Below are 22585 nucleotides of genomic sequence, written 5' to 3'. Positions count from 1 at the left end.
ACTGGACGAAAAGGTGAAGAAATGGTGAAGTGGACGTGATAGAAAGAGTGGAGGGAAAGTCACATGAAGCCCATGGGGGAGAAGACAAAATCTAGCTCTGTGTAATTCCTAAATTTCAGGAAGGCAGCATTTAAGTGGTCCAAGAAAAGATGAGAAAATGTGAAAGGGAAAACATAATTCTCTCTGGGAAATGGCTAAAGACCTTGAAAAGGAAGGAGAAAGGAGATAGGGAGGGAGGAAGGGAGGAAAAGAGAAAAATACAACTCCATGTGGCTAGCCAAGGACCATGCCACAGGATCTAGTAATTTGGCAGAAACAGCAATGACCAATAGAACTATTTATCATCATGTGGACCAAAGTGAAAGATTTCATGAACATTTATCTCCTCCGTTTTTTGAGTTGTTTTTGTGGAGTGTGGTGTGCCACAGAGACAGCACCTGAAATATTTTCACTCTTTTGAACCATTTCCAGGTAGGAAATTGGTCATGGAAATAACTGGAACACAAAACTGAATCTCCAGGTTGTTTGAAACTGCTCACCCTCCCTCTCCTTTCTAACAGTTAACCCCAGCGACAACTGTGTGGCTGAACCTCTGTGAATCCCAAGGGGAATAACCCATGAGGTGTCCTGGAGGCCCAAAGCTTCCTCTCCCCTAGGATTTTTCTAAAAATGACCTGTCTGGCATGGACAGATCAGGAAATTTGACTTCACAGTGAAACAATATCTTGGAGACTAATAAGATGTATACTTAATACAACTATGAGAAGGGTTTTCTCCTCTGAAATAAAAATTCAGGTCATTTCATCTTTACTTAGTGCCCAGAGGGGAGGAGTTGAGAAAGGGCAAGCTCTTTCCAGGAGTTTCAGAGAATAATTTTACTCTTTGGTTAAAAAAAAAAAAAGGCTTTATTTAAAGAATCAGAGGCAACCAAAGTCAAACCAGAGGACAGGGATTGATAAAGAATGTATTGACAGACAAGGACAGACGGTGGGTCAGGAAGCCTGGAGACCCCACCTAACCTCAGGCTGCAGAGTAGTGGGGCCTGAAGTCAACTCAGCTTGGCTGTAGTCAGAGCTGATCTGTTCAAATTTTTGTTCTGAGTTAGATGAAGATATTGGGGGTGGGGGTGTGCTGATGATTTCATATCTCTGTACAATACTACACTCATTTTTTATTTTATTTCAGGGGTGCCAACAAGCCTGGATGTATGCAACCATTAAAGATTGACTAGCAAAAGATGGCACATCCCATACAGCTTAAAAACACTTTTATTTTTTCAATAACCAAAGAACATATCTATCTATCTTTCTTTCTCTGTTTCTTTCTTTCTTTTTCTTTTCTTTTCTTTTCTTTTTTTTTTTTTTTTTTTCAGTGCTGGGGATGAAACCCAGAACCCAGAGCCTCAAACATCCTAGGCAAATATTCTACCCCACTGAGCTATGTACATCCCCTGCCCAGAGTATTTCTGTTATCTTACACACTGGGTTTGAGGACCTCACACTTCTGAAACGAGTTGGTATCAAGAGGCAGTATAGAGAAATGGCTGAAACCACAGACATCAGAGCTAACTGTTTCTGCTGGAATCCCAACTCTGCTATTGCCTGGTGCGGTGGACTTAGGCAAGTCACTTAATGTCTCTGTGCCTCAGTTTCTTTGTCTATAAAATGAAAGATTGAAATAGTATGTACCTCATCTAGTTGTTGGAAAAGAAAGCTTTTTTGAAAAGGACTTTTGTATAAAGTGCTTAAAACAGTGCCCAACACATAATAAACAAAATAAATGTTAGGTTGTTACTACTATGAGGCTCATTAAACCTAGTAATCATTTTAAATAAAAAAGAATCCATGTAGGAGCTAATGTAGCTCAGTTGTATAGGGTGCTTGCATAACATGTGCCAGGCCCTGGGTTCAATCTGGGTGGGGGTGGGTGAAGAAAAAAATAAGGTAGAAATTTTACTCTAGGATGTATAGTAAGTGTAAAAATCACATGAAAATAGAAAGAAAGATGTAAGGGGGAGAAAAAAACCTAAAGTCAATGCCCATCAACAGGAATAGTTTAAAAATGGCTAAAAAGAATACTATGCAGCCATTAAAAATGATGATGTAGTATAATACAACTATTAACATAAAAATACTTATTATATATTTTAAGTTAAAAAATCAGCTCACAAATGATATGATTTCATTCTTGTACAAAAATCGATATTTTATGTTTTATTATGATGGTTACATAGAAAAAGTAAAAAAAAAAAATACTACCTCTGGAGATAGAGTGATGGCTGGTATTTCTACTTTTTTAAAGGCAATCTCACAAAATGGGCATCAGTGAAGGGTAGCAATTTTGCTTTGTATGACTGGGTAGGTAACGACCTCAGTTTCCATATTTTAAAAAAACATGGGACTATTAGGATTAAATGAGGTAATCCACATCAAGTACTCTACACGTTGTCTGGCACGTGGTAAAAGTTCAACGTGCCTTTCAGTTTTAATAAGTGACTTCACATGATGTGACTGAGAACTTACAACTGAGTGGAGTTTTTAGGAAAAAAGGGAGTCAGGATCACAGTCACACACAGCAGAAGTAAAAGGGAACAGGACTTAGCTGGGAGCTCTCGGTACTTCAGTAGGCCCAAACATCTCCCCATACACATTCAGGCTCACCTCCTTCAGCAAAAATATTTTAAAAATTCATCCACAGGTTCTCTCAGCCTCTGCAGTGACATATTCACTGATTCGAGAGCCTGATTTCCTGTTTACCCTTGCTTCTCTGGAGTAGGCCCCAGCTCATCTTCCAGAACCCACACAACCATCAGCCTGCTATTTCCATAGAAGTCACCACACACACTGCAGTTGTTGCCTGGGACGGGGGAGTGGGACAGAGCTGAGATTCATAGGGTAGGAAAAGGAAATATTTCAGGGACAAAGAAAGCTCAAGCCTTGGGCCAGGCTGAGGAGAGTCTTTCAGAAGAGATTACTAAATAATTCCAATGATCTAAGAAGTTTTTCCCTTTGACCAGGAAACTAGGACAAACGAAGGTAGATTCCGTGTTTATTATTAAGTCCATTGACAGGAGATTAGGCAAACCAACAGGTGAAATATCCCGGAAGCTTTTATCAAGAACAGGGTACCAGGACAGCTGGAAAATTACAATTTCATAAAACACACACACACAAACGCAAGCCCTAATAAGCAGCGGGGGTGATATTTGAGGAAGTAAATTGGAGAAATGAAGCCGTGAAGTGGGGGAAGCTGACAGACTTCTGGCACACACACCACGACCACACCAAAGCTTCTGCAGGAGTCGTGTTGTTACACAGGCTTTCAGTTACAGATTTGAAAAAGTCATGTCTCTTTGCCAATAAAGTTGTCTCTTGCAACATGATTAAAACAGATCCTTCGCCATCCACGTTCAACTCCATTAAGTTGACTGAAGGATGCTCATGGCGCCGGCTAATTAGTACATGTGAAACTTTCTATAACTGAAAGATGGGAAGAACTCAATCTCCACAGAGAGCACGAGGTGGAGAGGAAAAGACACCCAGGATTTCTCGTTGTTCAGTATTTTTGAGCACCTTTCCTTTGCCTTGGGTATTCAGTGGCCCATAATACCCAGTACCTCCAGAGCACTCAAAAACACTGTAGCCTCTTCAAGAACTTCTAAATCAAAGAAAGACAGTGTTGGGTGTTGTGGTCAGTGTCTTATGTGGTCCCTGTAGTACAAAGAGGATGCCTTCGACTCTTCTTTGACCCAGACTGTGTACTTTGAGCTGTTTTCCAAAGGTGATGATGAATTCACCCATTTATTAGACACACATTTCCTGAAGAAGGCATTGTACAGAGACAGAGAAATGGCAGAGCATCTGTCCTTGTGGAGATTATAATCCAAGAGGTGAGATTCAATATACAAAGAGGTAACTATGCTAGCAGATAATTAGGAATGACGGAGGCATGGAACACTATGGGAGTCACGATCTGCCCAATTCATTAATTTGGCTGCCTCTGTAGGGACACTACTAGGATCCCGGGGTGCAAACTGTGACCATTGCATGAAATAATTAACCAGCCCACAAGACTGGCCCATGATTATGTTAAATCTCAAAAGGTTATGCAAGATGTCGCCAGCACTGTAGCAACCTGTGTCATTTGGCAGGAGAGGCAGAAAGACATTACCGTACTCACTCTTGAATAAGTTTGATGCTTCTAAGAGCATTCAATCCAACAAGAAGATACTACAGTGACATTTGTTGAACTAAATTGAATTTATCTTTATTTCTTTGATTGTTGAACTAAATGGAAATTATCCTTATTTCTTTGAATCAGATTCATAATAGAATCCCTTAATGCTAGAAGCTTATCTAACATTTTGTTAGATAATGCATTCACCTAACATGACGAAGGGAGAACACAGTAGTACCCTAGAACCTTCTGAGCCTGGCGACTGGTAATCAACTCAGCTAGGATACAGTGGAGCTGACACTCCAACCTGCTACTTGTAGATGTTTGCTGGAGTATATAAGAGTCCATGAGGTTAAGGAGATCCCTCTAAGACAGTGCTCCTCAATCAAAGGCAGCTTTTCCCACCAGGGGACATGTGGTAATATCTGGAGTGATATTTGGTCATCACTACCAGGAGAAGAGAGATGTGCTATTGGCATCCAGTGGGTAGGGCCAGAGATGTTAGTAAATATCCTATCATGCCCAGGACAGTCCTCTACAATAAAGAACTATCTTGCTGCTGTTGAGAAACCCTGAGTTGGGGGGAGTGGTATTCGTCAGCTCCCAGTCAAAGACAGCATTTTTAATGAACTTGACAGTGAGTCTTTTGAATATTAGGGGGTTTGGGCAAAAGAAGGTAACTGTTTCTTTGAAAATTTTTATTTGCAACTCTTTCTAAAAATCCAAACAGGGTTAGGGATGTAGTTCAGTGGCAGAGAGGTTGGCTACCAGGTGCAAGACCTTGGGTTCAATCCTCAACATCACACACACACACACACACACACACACACAATATCTGAATGAAGACCAGAGACCAGTTACAAATCACTTGAGAAATAAAGAAAAGCACAATAACCATGCACGAACAGAAGAATCAAGGTGAAAAGCACTTTTATCCAATAAAATACGTGAGCCGTGAATGCAAGACGCATACACCAATTTTAAATTCCCAATTAGCTACGTAAAGAAAGTAAAATGAAGTGGATGAAATTAAACTGAATAATTGATTTTGTTTAACTTCATATATACAAAATATCATCATTTTGATGGGTTATCAATGTAAAATGTATTAATGAGATAGTTTACATTCTTTTTTTCATACCAAGTCTTCGAAATCTATTGTGTAGCTGACAGTTATGCACATCTTAATTTGGACTAGCCACATGTGGCTGGCAGCTGCTGTACTGGACAGCACAAAAATCACCAAAAGTTCTCATTAAGAATTCAGCATAAAAAAAAAAAAAAAAAAAAAAAAAAAAATTCAGCATCAGGCCTGAAGTCCCAGCTACTCAGGAGGCTGAGACAGAAAACCTGCTTGAGCCCAGGAGGCCAGCCTGGGAGACATGAGAAATACTGTTTCAAAAAAGAAAAAAGAAAAAAAATGAGAAATCAATCATAATTTTGATTTGGAATGTCTGGAATGGACACCAGGAACCCACATTTTGAAACATTTGCCCAGACAATTCTTGTTCAGTTGTTTTATAAACCACATGCTGAGAAACAAAGATTTTATTCTAGAGCATCGCCTCTCAGTTGCTTATAGCCTAACCTGAAACCATGTCACACAGCATTAGTTTTAAGAGATAAGAGGGGTCACCAAAGACCATGGAAGCCACAGAAGATGCAGCAGGTAAGGTAGGGTTTTGTTTTCTAAAAAGGGATGATGGATTCCTCCCTTCAGAGAATCTGGAACATGGTTGTCCAAATGCTCTGGAAAAGCAAGTTTTTCTTTCAACACTATGGTTGGATTATTTCTGCATTTATTTTTTTAAAACACATCAATATACCTATAGGTAATGGGTTCTGTTTTTAAGGAGTTTTACTTCCTCAATCATCGGCAGCATGCTCAGGAGTCTCAGTGTACTACACTGTAGTACTCTCAAATAGGAAGTAACAATCTTATGACTCAGAAAATGCCACAGAAGCATACTACACTAACATGATTCCGGTTTTCATACCGAGTGTTATATTCTCTGAAGTGATTGTAAGACTGCTACTACAGCTTCACAATAGGCCTTTTGTCTTCTTGTCTTTGATTTCAACTTAATAATATATAAATTCATGGGACTGGGGGTGTATGTATCTCAGTGGTAAAAGCACACGCTTATCAGGAGGCTGAGGCAGGAGGATAGCGAGTTCAAAGCCAGCCTCGGCAACTTAGTGAGGCCCTAAGCACCTCAGCGAGACCCTCTCTCTAAATAAAATATTAAAAAGGGCTGAGGCTGGGGCTCAGTGGTTAAGTGCTCCTGGGTTCCATTCCTGGTAGTTAAAAAAAAAAAAAAGCACACATGCTTAGCATGTACTGAGTCCTGGTTTCAATCCCCAGCACTGTAGGAAAAAAATATAAACATAAATAAAAAATAGATGTATGTATATGTATATAATCTCACAATAAGAGAATTTGCTTCCATAAGTACAAAACTGTCCTGGAGGGCAATAAGAAAGGAGCATCGTGCTAAAAATGATAAGCCTTAGCGCTCTCTGTTGTCTCACCTGTATCCATCTTCCAGACCACTTTGTTCACATGGAAACGATTTTCGAGAGAAGGTCCATGTACATCGGATTTGTGGGTATGCTTTAAACCTGACGGAAAAGCAAAAGTCTTCATATTGGTCAATTTCATAATCTTCACTTGAATTGGTAGCATTTATAAATCCCTTTTCTGAAAAATAAAGAAGCATTTGTAAATTAGATAATGGCATTCATATGAAAATGTATTGAGATGACAAAGTGAATTTTTATTCATCCATCTGATGCAAGAAAGCTCAGAGATTGACACGCTGCAGGTCAGGTTGGAAGCACCCAGAAATGGAAGAGTCTTATCCCCAGTTCTAAGCCTGAGCTCATAATCTTTTGGAGTCAAGATTCCTTTAAGAATGGGATGTAAATAATTAACCCTTGCCCAGACAAATACATAAATAAACCTACAAGACTTTGCTGACAACTTCAGGAGGTTGAAGAGTCCCCCCGCTGCCAGCCCAACAAGTATACTCTGAGAACAAAGAATGGAAAACTCTGCTCTTAGCCAGAACAAGTCTCTCAGTGATGGGTCCCATGTAAAAATGATCTCGAGGTTCAAATCATAGAGCAAGCTGGCTAGCAATATTCACACTTCTTCCTTGCAGATCATTTCCTTATTAGTTTGCTAAGAGAATTCCTTTGTTTCTTAGCATTTTCATTTTGGCTAACGTCTGCACCCTAACCCGAGATTACTTAAGCATGATTATTATGAAATGCTACATAGCCCACCCCCATTTCCACTCATTCCAGTGCTTGTACAGTATACAGTCATGGCTCACTGGGCTGGCAGCAGGTTCACAGAACAAGTACTTATTAAGAACCTGTTTGGCACCAGACTTCAGGGTCACAAAGATAGCAGGGATGTCCGTGTCCTTAGGAAACTTACAGTCTATTGGAGGACAAGGCATACAAACAGATGGTCACACTACAGAGACTGTGGCACTCAAGTAAGCATGATTTAACTGGAAAAGGAAAGGAGTGGGTAGCTTATCTTTGAAAAACTCTTCTAACTCAATTTCTTTCGCAGCTTTTTGATGGTGACATGAGATTGAAATCAGCATTGGTGTTACATACCACACATTCCATACTAAAAGAAACTAAAATGATGAATAAAGGTTGCATGAGCCGCCTGCATTACCTAGGATGGTAACCAGAGCTGACTGACTGGGATGCTCTGAGGAGGAACAAGTGTAATATCCAGTGTCGTTTCTTCCCACTGATGATACAAAAGCAAACAGAATCCGTATCATAGTTCTGTTTCTTGAATAGGTACTCATCTCAAAGTAGCTGCCCTAGGTGTTAATAAAACAGAGTTTGCATTTAATGTTTTTGGCCTGTACTCGTAGCTCCTTGTGCCTGCATTTTCAGAATACAAACTTGTCACATTACCTCCTCGAGGACTTTGTTTCCTAATTCCCAGGTGAGCCCAAATCCGTGGTTCACGTGAATGGCTTTGCACCTTATCCATAAGGGTTCTCCCACTTTGAGGAATAATTGGGGCAGTGTGGTCTGAGGAGTTTGATTTAGATCTAGAAAATGAAAACATCCCAAGTAAGGGGAAAAAAAGGTGATTTTTTTTCTCATCTCAAAATATATACTGAACATCCTGAAGGATGAAGGTTTTTTAAAAAAAATTTTATTTGTTCTTTTTAGTTTATACATGACAGTAGAACGTATTTTGACATATTATACATACATGGAGTATAACTTCCCATTCTAGTGGTTGTACATAATGTAGAGTTACACTGGTCATGTAATCATATAGGAACCCAGGAAAGTTATTTCTACTGTCTTTCCTATACCCATCTCTCCTCCCTTCCTTCATTCCCCTTTGTGGACAAAGATTTTAACATCTCCAGTGTTGCTAACCATATTAATAAAATAATCTTTTAGAGGTTTACTACTCTTTGTTGAGAAATCAGTGCTTACAGAATCCATAATATTACATTTAAAATGATATAAAGGGGGCTGGGGTGTAGCTCAGTGATACTAGTGCATACTTAGCATGCACAAGGCCCTGGATTCAATCCCCAGCACCTAATAAAAAAAGATAAAATTAAATGGTATAAAGAAAAGATAGAATCTCCGAAGCTGAATGATTGCTTAGTTACTGTTAGTAACAGAGAGTTTCTAAGGAATAATCACTGAAAATAAAAGTACATGCTAGTGTTGAGGGTGTAACTCAGTGGTAAAGCATTCACCTAGCATGCCCAAGGCCCTGCCTGCTATCCCCAGCACGGGAGGGAAAAAAAGTATATGATACCAGAGTTTTACCTATTGTGAACAGTTTGGTACATTCTCTGCCCAGTTCATTTCTTGCACAACACCTTATATCTGTTCCAAATAATTCATGAAGTACCTTTTCCTCCTTTTTAACAACAGCTGGACTTTCTTCTTGACAGCTGTAATTAGAAAACAAAGGCCCTTTGACTAAATATGTTTTTAAAGGACTGCTATGGGCTGAGGGTGTAGCCCAGTGGCAGAGCACTTGACTAGCATGTGTGAGGCACTGGGGTCGATTCTCAGCACCGCATGTAAATAAATAAATAAAATAAAGATATTTGTGTCCATTTATAACTAAAAAAAAAAAATACTTTTAAAAACAAATAAACAAACAAACAAAAAGACAGATGTGGGGGGCTGGGGAGATACTCAGTCGGTAGAGTGCTTGCCTTGTAAGCACAAGGCCCTGGGTTTGATCCCCAGTACCCAAAAAAAAAAAAAAAAAAAAAAAAAAAAAAAGACAGATGTGCATTCAGGAATACAGTTACAGGTTCTTGAGTTTGTTTGAGGTTCTTGAGTTTGGGCCAAAGCAGAAAAAAGAAAGAAATAAAATAAGAGAGCAGATCAAAAGGTAAATAAACCAAATTTATTGCTTCAGTCACGGGTTCATAAGGGAACTAGCTGGTTACTCAGGATCTCAACTCATTAGAATAACACTGCATAATAAAATAATTAAAATGTTCTTTTCCTCAGCAACTTCTTTTTTGGTTGTCTTTTAAAAACAGGGAAAGGAAAAACTTCCTTCTGGAAGACAAAAAAGCCCGGGTACCACAGAGCCAAGCCCGTCTCAGGAGTCAACAGAGCAACACTGTCTAACACTGTCTCTGGCCTCAGCAGAGAATGGACTTTAGTTCCCGAACGGCATTTCCCTAATCTAGGCTTTTCCCAAAGCGGAGGATGGTTTTGGAGTCTGTGAAGCATCACTATTCTCTTTATCCCTAGAATCAAGTTACTCTTTTCTTTGTATATCCTTCCTTGAGCTGTTTTAATTATAAGACAATAATAACTGAGTTCATTGTACACATGTTGGATAATAGAGAAAAACACAAAGAAAAGAATTTTAAGTTATCCAATCCTGTCACCCTAAGATAACAACTGTTATTATATTGACATGTAGCTTTTCAATCTTTTTTTATCTATTTATATGTTACGTGTGTGTGTGTGTGTGTGTGTGTGTGTGTGTGTGTTTCAAGAATCTTTTTGATTCAAAATTTGAGATCACATTCATATCATTTGGGAACCTGGCCCCTTTTTTTCTCTCCTTCTATTTTCTCTCCTTTGTCAACAAAAATGGTTCAGTAGACTTTAGTTCAAACCCCATGAATTCTTGCTTACTCAAAGCGTAGTTGTGGCACATATAGAAAAAGAAAACTGAACATTTACTCTGTATTGTATCTGCCAGAAAGTGTTCGATGTGCTTCGTGAGCAATCAACTGGCTTAATCCTCATCATGATTCTATGTGATACTTGCTACCATCCTCTTTCTTCTGATGAAGCACAGAGCAGTTAAATAACTTGTCCAAGGCTACACAGCTGGCAAGCCAACCTCGGTTCAAAGCCAGGCTATCTGGCTTTAGATTCTTGATCCTTAAACAATTATATTAAACCATAAACAGAATGATCACAAATTAAACTTTTAGCCACAGGGAATTTCTTTTAAGAGAATTATACTTTAAAACCAATATCTCCCCCCACCTCACCAGATACTCAGGGAAGTAACAATACTATAACCTAAAAGCACTTTTATTCATGGAGTATGATGCTCTGCAATTGAGGTGAGCAAACCTCGAAGCCCTCCTTATAAAAACGAAAAACAAAACAAAAAAATCCCACCTTCCTCCCTGTGAGGCCTGTACTATTTGTTCTGTACATTTAAGGAGCCAAAGTTTTCTTTTGAAATGAAGATAAATTAAATTTCTAATATTGTTCGATGTCAATCACATTAGAAAAAGACCCCAAATTAGTGATCACAGCAGTCATCTTTTCACATGTCATACCTTTCACCCTGAGAGTCACAGAACACCCATTCCACGACCGGTTCTGGAACACTTTCAGATATGCAGACCAGGGCATCCTGATTTTCCATTTTTCTAAAGTAAGGTCTTCTTAATGTATAAAGCAGTGTATCTAAAGCATCACAAATTATTAACATATTAATATTTGTTAACATTTCTATTGATATTTTAAAAATCATTGTCTTAGTAGCCCCCTCAAAAAATTCGACATCATTAAGAGAAGTTGCTGGGCGTGGTGGTGCACGACTGTAATCCCAGTGGCTCAGGAAGCTGAGGCAGGAGGATCACAAGTTCAAAACCAGCCTCAGCAAAAGTGAGGTGCTAAGCAACACAGCAAGACCCTGTTTCTAAATAAAATACAAAATAGGGCTGGAGATGTGGCTCAGTGGTCAAGTGCCCCTGAGTTCAATCCCCGATAACCCCACCCCCAAGAAAAGAAAATTTTATATTTTATACTATAGCAGTATACACTGCCCCACACCCAGGCAATATATTAAATTCAATGATAGCTGCAATGTCAACTTTAACACTAATGCCAATTTCTTTGAGCATTCATAAATCCACAGATATCTACAGTAAGTGGAGTGAAGTCATGTGAAAATGCAAATAATATACAGCTTAAACCCCTTATTCAATGTGCAACTTAAAACTCAACTTCCTTTCCATAAATATATTATGATGGAGAAATGTAGAAGTATGAGTAGGATGGAGTTAGAATTAAAAAAGACTTTAGAGGCTGTTCACAGTGGACCATCACACCACACACACACACACACACCCCATCCTCCGCTCCCTACCATGTTCCACATATAAATTTTTTCACTCCTGCTTGGACTTTTCCAGGAACTAGAGTTCACTACAGCACAAGGCCAATCATTTTCTTTCTTTCTGTTTTTCTTTTAACCAACTTTTTTACAAATGAAAATGAAAGTTTTCCTATACTTAATTTCTTATAACAAATTTCAATCTAAACTACTGTGTATTGTTTGATATATATGTATATGCATGCATATATGAAGGAATAGGATGTACCTGCTGAAATACAGATATATATATAAATGAAGGAATGCATGAAGTGTAAATATTTTTTCTTATTGCAGGTGTAGCCATTTTATTAGTCTAATATTATCATCATCCCTAAAGTCATATCACCACAAAATAGAGGACACTATTATGTGTTACTTTCTAACTTGTAACATATTATTAACCTTATGAATACATGACATCCTCTAATCCTGTTTCTTTTTGTTTATTTGCTTATCTTATTCTGTTAATAATTGTTTACCATGTTTTCATAAACATGTTTAGTTGCACTTGAATTGATTTGAAACATTATTTCCAGTTCACTGCCGTTTTAAAAAAAAATTGTTCTAATTGGTTATACATGTGTAGAGTGCATTTTGACACACTCTACACAAATGGAGCATGACTCCTCATCCCTCTGGTTGTACATGGTGCAGAGTCACACAGGTCATGTAATCATACATGTACATAGCATAATAATGTCTGTCTCATTCCACCACCATCCTTCCCATCCCCACACCCCCTCTCCTCCCCTCATTTCCCTCTGCACAATCCAAATAAAGGGTAAATTTTTAAGCATAATGATTTTAACAAATCCTCCTGGACCCCTGATCTAATTTAGTAATCTGAATATTAATAAATACCTTTTAACCTAATTTTGTGCTTCTCCCTACCTCTCAACCCTAGGTAACACTTATCCTGAATTTTGTATTTATCATTCTTGCACTTTAAAAAATAGTTTTACCACAGCTATGTGTTCCCAAATAATATGTTGAATTGTTTTGTTCTTGAGCTTTAAAATATTGTATCACTCACTATGTTGCTTCTACAATTTCATTTTTTTCATCCAACTTTCTTTCTTTTTCTTTTTCTTTTCTTTTTTCTTTTTTTTTTTTTTTTGTACCGGGATCTAAACCCAGGGGCAATTAACCTCTGAGCCACATCCCCAGCCCTTTTTATATTTTATTTTGAGACAGGGTCTCACTAAGTTGCTTAGGGCCTTGCTAAATTGCTGAGGCTGGCTTTGAACTCACAATCCTCCTGCCTCAGCCTCCATCATACCACCATACCCAGCCCAACCTTATTTCTTAAGATTCACCCATAGTTTTGCATGCAGCTATCCTTTGTTCATTTTTTGTGTTTTGTTTTTACAAAACATTCCACTGGTAAGTAAATCATGATCTATTTTTTCATTTTCTTGAAATGAACATTTGTTTCCAGCTTTTTAAATATTCCACGCACTTCTACCAAGGCGTGTGTGTAACATTTTCTAAAATAATATGCCCAAAAGTGGAACCGCCAGTTTACACAGTATGAGCATGTTCAGCTTTATACATAATGACAATTAGTTTCCCAAAGTGGTTATACTAGTTAATACTTATACAGCAGAATATGACAGCTCCTACTGCTCTATATACTTACTAAGACTTCTTAATTTTCAATGATCTAGAGGTATAAAATGGTATATCATTGTGGTCTTAATTTAATAATCAATTTAATGTATATTAAAATACTTTGTTGGGGGGCCATTATGCTGGGATGGCTCCAGTGCCCTGGGTTCCTACATTATCAAACCAAACCCAGCTCAGAGGAAGCAGCACAATGAACTTAAGCGTAACCAATCAGAAACTGCCAACCAACCTTTAACTAAAGACTTTAACAAGCAAAAACTGCTGACTAAGCTCTAAGTAGGGACTTTCCACTTTAACCTATCAAACCTTTTCTTTGTCTTGCTTCTGTGAACGTTTTACAAAAATTTTCCCCTCACAATTCCTTAATGGAACCCACTGTTTGCCATCTGGTGTTGCCCAATTCATGAATCACTGTCTGTTAGAATTCTTAAAATTTTAATATGCCTAAGTTTATCTTTTAACACATGTTTATTGACCATTCTGGTTTCATATTCTATAAATAAAATGACCACTTATGTTTTATATTCATTTTCTACTGGGTTTGGTTTTACTTTGCTTCTTATTGATTTATAGAAGATCTTTACATATTATGAATATTAATCCTGTGTTAATTGTGAACTGCCAAGTACCTTTTTCCCATGTTGTGGTTTTTACTTTTCATCTCTGTAACTTCTAACATTTGGTCCAATTCTACCCTGTACAGCAATTTTTTTTAAAGTCTACCTTTGTTTCCACATGACAGTACTTCAAATACTTAAAATTAAAACTGAGATCAAGAGAGATAAATACCACCCAAGGAATTTTAACTAGTTAGCCCAGGTTTCCTGACTCAAAATCCTAGAATTATCTCCTCTATATTACACTACGATCAATTTCTACTCCTCAAAACATTCCCTTCTGTATGCCAAACATCCCCCATTCCCATGCCACACTTTTAGTTAACAGAGAGCTTGTGATTGTCTCTTTCACCTGTTTCTGTTTTTGTTTTGAAACCCACCACCTAGCAGAATGCTAAAAAGAAGTTAGTATTTACTTGATTGATTGTTCCTATATTTTTATACTGTAAATCTGGAGTGAAAGAAGCCCTAAATAAAGTAGGGACACAGCAGATGCCCACTTCCCTTACACAATTATGTGCCCTTGACAAAAATGGAGAGAGAGCAAGAATTTCTTATCCTCTTCCAACCTGGAGCGCATAGTGTCCAATGAAGGGGAACAAGGAAGTCAGGAGGTTCAAGAATCAAGACCAAAATCAAAGGCAATTCTTGATTTTGCTCCTCTGTGGCTCTGGTCCTACTAGTTTCGGAGTAATTGAAGGGATTTTCAGATCAAATTTTGACTTTGCCTGACTTTTGCCTTGCGGACTGACTTTGGAACCCAACACCCCACCCTGTCCCATGACCCAGTACGAGTGACCCTTCGGGGAACGTGAAATGCTCTTTGCCGTCAGTAGCTCTGACTGCAAGGCCACCCCCTCTCACACAAGGCCCAGTGCAGTGTGGTGTGAAAAGAAGTGTAGACCTGGCTTAAACTGGCCTCTAGCTGTGATCATTATCATGTCTCAAGGTGTGGTTATGGTGAGCGTCTGGGCGATACAGGCAGAACACCTTCAGCAAAGGGTGACAGTGGTCACTCCTGCCCCAGGTGCCCCGTGGGCTGGGCACACAGGCACCATACGCTGGCTTTGTGTAGAGTCACTGACGAGGAAGAAGGAAGCAGCAAGTTGCACCAACGTGTGGCTAGGGAAGCTAATTTAAAGTGGCATTAACCAAGAGTTTGTAGAGCACTGCCCTGGTCCCCTCTGTAGGGGACCTGTTACTACTGCCACTTCTATTAGTCATGTAAGGTAAAGCAGTGCATTTAGTGTGCACAGTATTAAGTCTGTGCAAATGCTAGGTCTGTGCTTAATGGGGACAAAATGAAATGCCGGAAAGCAGATGGAGGTGGTGTCTCCCTGGGTATGGCCATTTGGACTGTTCTGTACAGTTTGCACAGTCTGGCATTTGCACAGACCTGCACTGTCCAATACAATAGCCATTAGCCACATGTAGCTGTTTCAATTCAAATTTTAATTAATTAAAATTAGATACAATTGAAACTGGTTTCCCAGTCACACTAGTGATATTTCAAGTGTTCAACAGCCACATGGGGCCAGGGGCTACACTATTGGACAGAACAGAAAGAACATTTTCTTCATATCAGAAAGTACTATTGGATCATGCTAAGACCTTACAATCTTGTGAAATATATACTTTTATCCTCCTTTTACAGATAAGGAAATTCAGGCTCAGAGAGATTCAATCACCTGCCAAAAGGAGTAGTTTTGGAACTGGAATTAGAACCCAAGACTTCTAATTCCAAGGTCATAATGTTTTCCAGTTCTCCCCTGTCATCCATCTGTTTACTGAAAGAAGAAAAAATGGGGGCCCTGAATAGACTTATGTCCTAGGTTTTTAAAGAGCATTCACACTGAGAGTTCATGGGAACATATCAGAGCTTCTCAGTTCTCAGTAGATTATGTGGAGAGAGGAACTAAATTCAATCAACTCAGCTGCAGATTGAGAGAAGCCTGAATATTATATCTAGAGCCACATGTCATAAACAAATGAGTTCAGTATTGTGTACAAGTATGCATATGTAACAATAAATCCCACTATTATATATAATTATAATGCACCAATAAAATGTTTTTTTAATTATTAAAGAAGCAAATGGGTTCTAAACTACTTCTTTGGAATACTGGGAATACCTAGTAGTGAGCTGAACTTACTTCTTATACTCACTGTAAACAATATTGTATAATTGGTAGCTTCACTCTGAATAAAAAGTAGGTATTCTCCAGCTTGGGTCTCTGTCATTTTCAAAATGACCATGGAAACAACTCCTCTGTAAAACAGGAAAGAGAACTGGTTACTTTGGGAAAGGTGTAAAACTAAAAACGAAACTTCGCACTGAGTAAGAAGGCAAGTCAGTGGCTCCCTGTGACTGTGGCACAGAGGGTTGCTCGGTGGAGAACAGTTTTTGCCTGTGCCCAGCACCCGGCCTGACCACTGTTCATCTGACGTGACTTCCCACCCCTGAAAACGAGTGAGCTCCCCTCCAGCCATCCGCTCATGTTTCCTGAGCCCCTTGGAGGGAAAGCTCCCATCCCAAATCGCAGAGCCTTAGGGACACACGTTGCTGTGGTGTCCCTTCCATGACAAAGCACCTTCCATGATCCTGTTTGCCTGGTCACCTGGTCACCAGCTTCATTCAGTTCCTCATTTGCAGAGCTCGATGGCCATACAAATGAGATACCCTGGGGTAAAGAACGTTGTTCTGCTGTGGGCCCTCTCTCTCTAACTGAAGGAATTTGAATAAATCTGACATGAGGCATTTTCCTATGAAGTAGTAATTCTGCCAACATACCACATGGAAGGAGAACAATGTCTAAGTGTTAGTATGTTTAACTTTTCAGATCCTTTATAAAGGTCAATTTGGCCAGGGGTCTTCCCTTCAAAGAGATTCACTTGATGTGGATTTAGCAATACCTACTCTCTTTAAGTGCTCTCTAGCAGTTTATTGAGTGGTGTGGATTTAAATTCACACTTTCTGATTTTTATTTACTTACTTTTTGTGGTACTATGGATTGAACCCACAGGCACTCTAGCATTAAGTTACAACTCCAGTCTTTTTTAATATTGAGACAGGGTCTTGCAAAGTTGCCCAGATTGCCCTCAAACTTGTCATCCTCCTGACTCAGCCTCCTGAGTCGCTGGGATCATAGGCATGCACCACAGAACCCAGCCAACACTTTCTGACCTTTAAATTCTTGCTACTCAAAGTGTGGTCTTTCTCTAACCACGTTAGCATCTGTTGGGATTTGACAAAATCCAGAATCTGTCCCCATTGAGACCTACTGGATCAGAAACTGCATTTTGACAAGATCCTCAGGCAATCCAAAAGCAAGCTGCATTTGAGAAACCCTGTTTTAGGACACTCAATAGCAATTCAAGAACTGCTTGCCCTCATGGACAGTAAACCAGTAGGACATATACTAGATTTGCTTCTGCAGATTGATTTTGTTGATGTGCTATCTTTCTTTGAACAATTTACTCTCATTATCACTTGTGAATTCTTCTTCTTCTTCTTCTTAATTTTTTAAAATTTTTTCAGTGCCAGGGATACAACTGAGGACTTCATGCATGATAGGCAAGTGCTTTATCCCTGAGTTACACCCCCAGTCTTCATTGTGAACTCCAAGAAGCTTAGGTGTTCTGCCTATGAGCCAGAGTCCAGATATAAATTCCTATAGTTGTCTGCTATGGAAAAGTCACAAAAGGGTTGGGGTTGTAGCTCAGTGGCTTGCCTAGCACGAGTGAGGCCCTGGGTTCGAGCCTCAGCACCACATAAAAATAAATAAATAAATTTTTTTTTTTTCAGCACTAGAGATTGAACCCAGGGCCTTGCATGCTAGGTCTTTTTTTCTTTTTTTTTTTTTTTTGTATTGGGAATTGAACCCAGAGGTGCTCAACCATTGAGCCACATCTCTAGCCCTTTTTATTTTCTATTTTGAAATAGGTCTTGCTAAGTTACTTAGAGCCTCATTAAATTGCTGAGGCTGGCTTTGAACTTGTGATCCTCCTGCCTCAGCCTCCCAAGTTGTTGGGATTACAGGCATGCACCACTGCACCCAGCAACATGGACAGAAACTTGAAGAGGAATTCCAAATGAATCATGTTTTATGCAAGAAAATATTGCTCCAAAAATGCCTGTGATTGTGCAAGTGGCCTCTCTTACCTGTTCTGTAAATCAAAGTGTGGCTGACAATTCAGGGAGCTGTGTTTAAAGACCCAGAGACAGGAAATATTCCCTGGGGTGTTGACCAGCACTTGCAGCGTGATGGACGCAGATACATCTACCTCCACAGTAGCGGCTTCATACACTGCCCCTGTCCTCTCAGGCCTCAGCGTACAACCCAGGTCTTCTGGGGATTCTGGTACCTACATCGCAGAAGGAATAATGTGAATTCACAACAATTTTATGTTTACTGCATCCCCTTCTTAGCAAGAAACCTGTAACAAATACACGTATATTGACATTCTACCTACAACACCCAAGCCTGCTGAGATCCACTGAGAACATACCACTCAGTGACTGAAAATCCTATTACTTATAAGTCTCTCAAGAGAAGATAAATAACTGTAGGCTGACTTTTTTATTATTTCAATTTTTGAGCTTTATATTATTTTTTATTTGTTCTTTTTTAGATATACATGACAGTAGAGTGTATTTTTACATATTATACACACATGGAGTATAACTTATTCTAATTAGGATCCCATTCTTGTGGTTGCACATGATATGGAGTTACACTGGTCATGTATTCGTGCATGAACATGGGAAAGTTACGTCTGATTCATTCTGTCTTTCCTATTCCTATCCTCCCTCCCTTCCCTTCATTCCCCTTTGTCTAATCCTATGAACTCCTATTCCTCCCCCCAGATTATTGTGTGTTAACATCCACATATTAGCGAGAATATTTGGACTTTGGTTTTTTGGGACTGGGGTATTTCACTTAGCATGATATTTTCTAGTTCTGTCCATTTACTGGCAAATGCCATAATTTCATTCTTCTTTAAGGCTGGGTAATATTCTGTTATGTATATACTCCACATTTTCTTTTAGCCATTCATCTGTTGAAGGGCACCTAGGTTGGTTTCAAAGTTTAACTATTGTGAATTGAGCTGCTATAAACATTAATGTGGCTGTGTCATTGTAGAATGCTGATTTTAAGTCCTTTTGGTATATACCAAGGAGTGGGATAATTGGGTTAAATGGTGGTTCCATTCCAAGTTTTCTAATGAATCTCTATACTGCTTTCCATAGTGGCTGTACCACTTTGCAGTCCCAATAGCAATGTATGAGTGTGCCTTTTCTCCCACATCCTTGCCAACATTTATCGTGACTTATATTCTTGACAATTGCCATTCTGAGTAGAGTGAGATGGAATTTCAGTGTAGTTTTAATGTGCATTTCTCTAATTGCTAGAGATCTTGAGCATTTTTTCATATATTTGTTGACCATATTTTCTTCTTCTGTGAAGTTAGGTTGAATTTTTGAAGGTTTTTATGGAGTGTTTCAGGTTACATTGGACCCCCCCTGCCCAAAATTCATATACTGAATTCCTAGTCCTTAGTACCATGGGATGTGACAGGGTTATCTGGAGACAGGGCCTTTACAGAGGTAATCAAATTAAAATGAGTTCATTAGGGTGGGTCTTAATCCAATATGACTGGTGTCTTAGAAGAGATTTGGAGACAGGCAGATTCCAATAATTTATATACCAATAATCTATATACAAATAGAAGAATGCCACATGAGCATGAAGACTTCTATTTACAAGCCAAAAAGAGAGACCTGGAGGAGATTCCATCTCACAGTTCTCAGAAAGAACCGATTCTGTTGACACCTTAATTTTGAACTTCTAGCCTATAGAACTCTGAGCCAATAAATTCTTATTGTTTAAGTCACCAAATTGGCATAATTTCCTTATATCAGCGCTAGCTAACTGATACACCATAATTATAAAATCCATTTTACATAGCTAAATATTTTTATGATTATCAGTATATATATAAGAATCCATAGGACAAAGGTAAAGTAGTGTGGGTGTTAGAGGGAATTTAAAACCCAGACTTTTCTGGGTGGGTTTCTCCATAGACTCATTGCCACTACTGCACTTCTTGTCTGCTTTAAATAATCAAGACATATTGTATATACACAATGGAATATTACTCAGTCATAAAGAAGAATAAAACTATGGCATTTGCAGGTAAATGGAGGGAACTGAAGAATATCATGCTAAATGAAATAAGCCAATTCCAAAAAACCAAAAGCCAAATGTTTTCGCTGATAAATGGATGCTGATACATAAGGGGTGGGGTGGGGAGAGGGTAAGGGAAGAATGAAGGAACGTTGGATTGTGTAGGGGGAAAGGAGGTGAGAGGAAGGGGCGGGGGAAGGAAAGATGGTAAAATGATACAAACACCCTTACCCTATGTACGTGTATGATTACACAAATGGTGTGACTCTACATTGTGTACAATCAGAGAAATGAAAAGTTATACTGCATTTGTGTACAATGAATCAAAATGCATTCTGCTATCATGTATAACTAAATAGAACAAACAATTTTAAAAAAAGATATATTGAGATAAGGTGTTGTAGCAGGTTCTTCTGCTGGACACCCCATCTCTTAGCTTCTTTGTGTATCAGTACTGTGCACGCATGGACACACACACACACAATGCTTCCTTGCTTCCTGGAAAAATAGTAATTCTAAGAATGAGGCAAGAAAAATACAAGATGAACCTGAGCTATCTTGCAGTGCCAAAAAGTAAGGAAGTACTTGAAAAAAGATGAGGATACATTGAAAGGACACAGAAATCAAGTTATAATAGCTCCCTGGAGTCAAAGATAGAACTATTTGAGCAACAAAATAAATAAGGACAGAATGAAATAAACATCCAGGAATCCACAGTGATCTAAATAAATAATGAAATCAGTAAATAAAAATTGGGAGAAGGAGCAGCTATTCCTCACAGAGTAAGTCCAATTGATACATATAGAGGAAATGAAGGAAAAAGAATATCACCAACAGGTAAACACCATGGTAATGGATGCTAAATTTAGTAGGTAAAAACTGGAGGATAAACGGGATATTTACATCTCCCCCAAGACACTTATTGTATACTAGGGGGAAAGATAATAACATCATAGTGGAGAAATCTGGCACGGTCTCTTAATCTAGTGATCACGATCATGTTACTAGTAAGGAGACTCACTGATCTCCTACAACACCTGCTATGGTGCACTGGGAAGGACACACACTACTTCTGGGAAATCCTTGTCCCAAATGCATAATTTCAACCTCATTATGAAAAAATACCAAACAGATCTAAATTGGAAGATATTTGGTAAAATAATTGTTCAGTATTTTTCAAAAATGTCAAGATCATGAAAGACAAAGAAAACCGAGGACCTGTCACATACTGAAGGAGACTTAAGAGATATACACCTGTAAGATGCTGGATGGGATCCCGGAAGAGAAAAAGCCATTAGTGAAAAGGCTGGTGAAATTCAAATTAGACATGTAGCTCATAGTACTGTTAATTTTCTGGTTCTGATCACTGAACATTGGGGGAAACTGGATGATGTGTATATTAAAACTCTCTTCCTTTTTTTTTTAAGTTGTTAAATGAAAAATTGTATATATACATATGGTGTACAATGTGAAGTTTTGTCATTGAATAGATATTAATTATATATTATTATCTATAAATATATGTACATACAATGTGAAATGATTAAATCAAGTTGATTAACATTCCCACCTCACATCCTGATTATCATATTTTGTGATGAGAATATTTAAAATACACTTTATTATTTAGTCACCATGCTATACAATAGATCTCCAGAACTTATTCCTCCTGTCTAACTGAAACTCTAACCAACACCTCTCCATTCTCCTTCCACTACTATTTCTGCAACTTTTCTGTAAATCTCAAATTCTTTCAAAATAAACCATTGTAAAAAAAATGAGAAATGGGTCCCATTCAAACAGACAAATCCAAGGGCCTCAGAGGAGAGAAGAGCAAAGAGGAATTGCATGATAAAAGCAGAGAGGTGGCGAGGCAGCAGAGGCCAGCAGCACTGGGCTGGCCCTGTGTCCTGCCAGCCAGTGTCTGACAGATGGTTTAGAAGACCAGGCAAGGTCCTCAGTGCCCATCTGGGCGAAGGTGCATGGTCTCATGAGGCACTGGTACTTAAGAGATTGTGGCATCTAAAACCCTAAATGTTAAAAAAGAGAGTGCAACTTTTGTATTAATGGTAAGGGTCAATTCATTGATTTTCTTAGAACAAAGAATTCTAATGAAGACGTGGCATTGCTTAAGAAATCCCTAGTGCAATTGGTTGCTTACATAAAAAAAAACAGTTGAGAGAAGGAGGAGCAATCTCCAGAAAAGTCCAGAGACTCTACATATGTTGTTCTATCACAAAGAGAAACACTGTGAGAGGGCTGGGCACAGTGGCGCACGCCTGTAATCCCAATGACTCAAGAGGCTGAGGCAG

At 38.7% G+C, this 22585-nt stretch overlaps 1 protein-coding gene across 1 annotated transcript in view; it reads right to left on the bottom strand.

The window, feature by feature from the left end:
* Window positions 1-22585, bottom strand: part of LOC306660403 (receptor-type tyrosine-protein kinase FLT3-like) — a 118087-nt gene that overhangs the window by 74636 nt on the left and 20866 nt on the right. Inside the window, 4 exon segments of the mRNA XM_079138593.1 lie at window positions 9010-9137; window positions 11016-11145; window positions 16239-16354; window positions 18248-18450. Of these exon segments, the coding sequence (XP_078994719.1) occupies window positions 9010-9137; window positions 11016-11145; window positions 16239-16354; window positions 18248-18450 (577 nt within the window).

Source organism: Sciurus vulgaris, assembly GCF_902686455.1.
Source record: "Sciurus vulgaris genome assembly, chromosome: 4".
Taxonomy (NCBI): domain Eukaryota; kingdom Metazoa; phylum Chordata; class Mammalia; order Rodentia; family Sciuridae; genus Sciurus; species Sciurus vulgaris.
The sequence above is the reverse complement of the archived record's forward strand: the minus strand, read 5'-3'. Positions and strand labels throughout refer to the sequence as shown.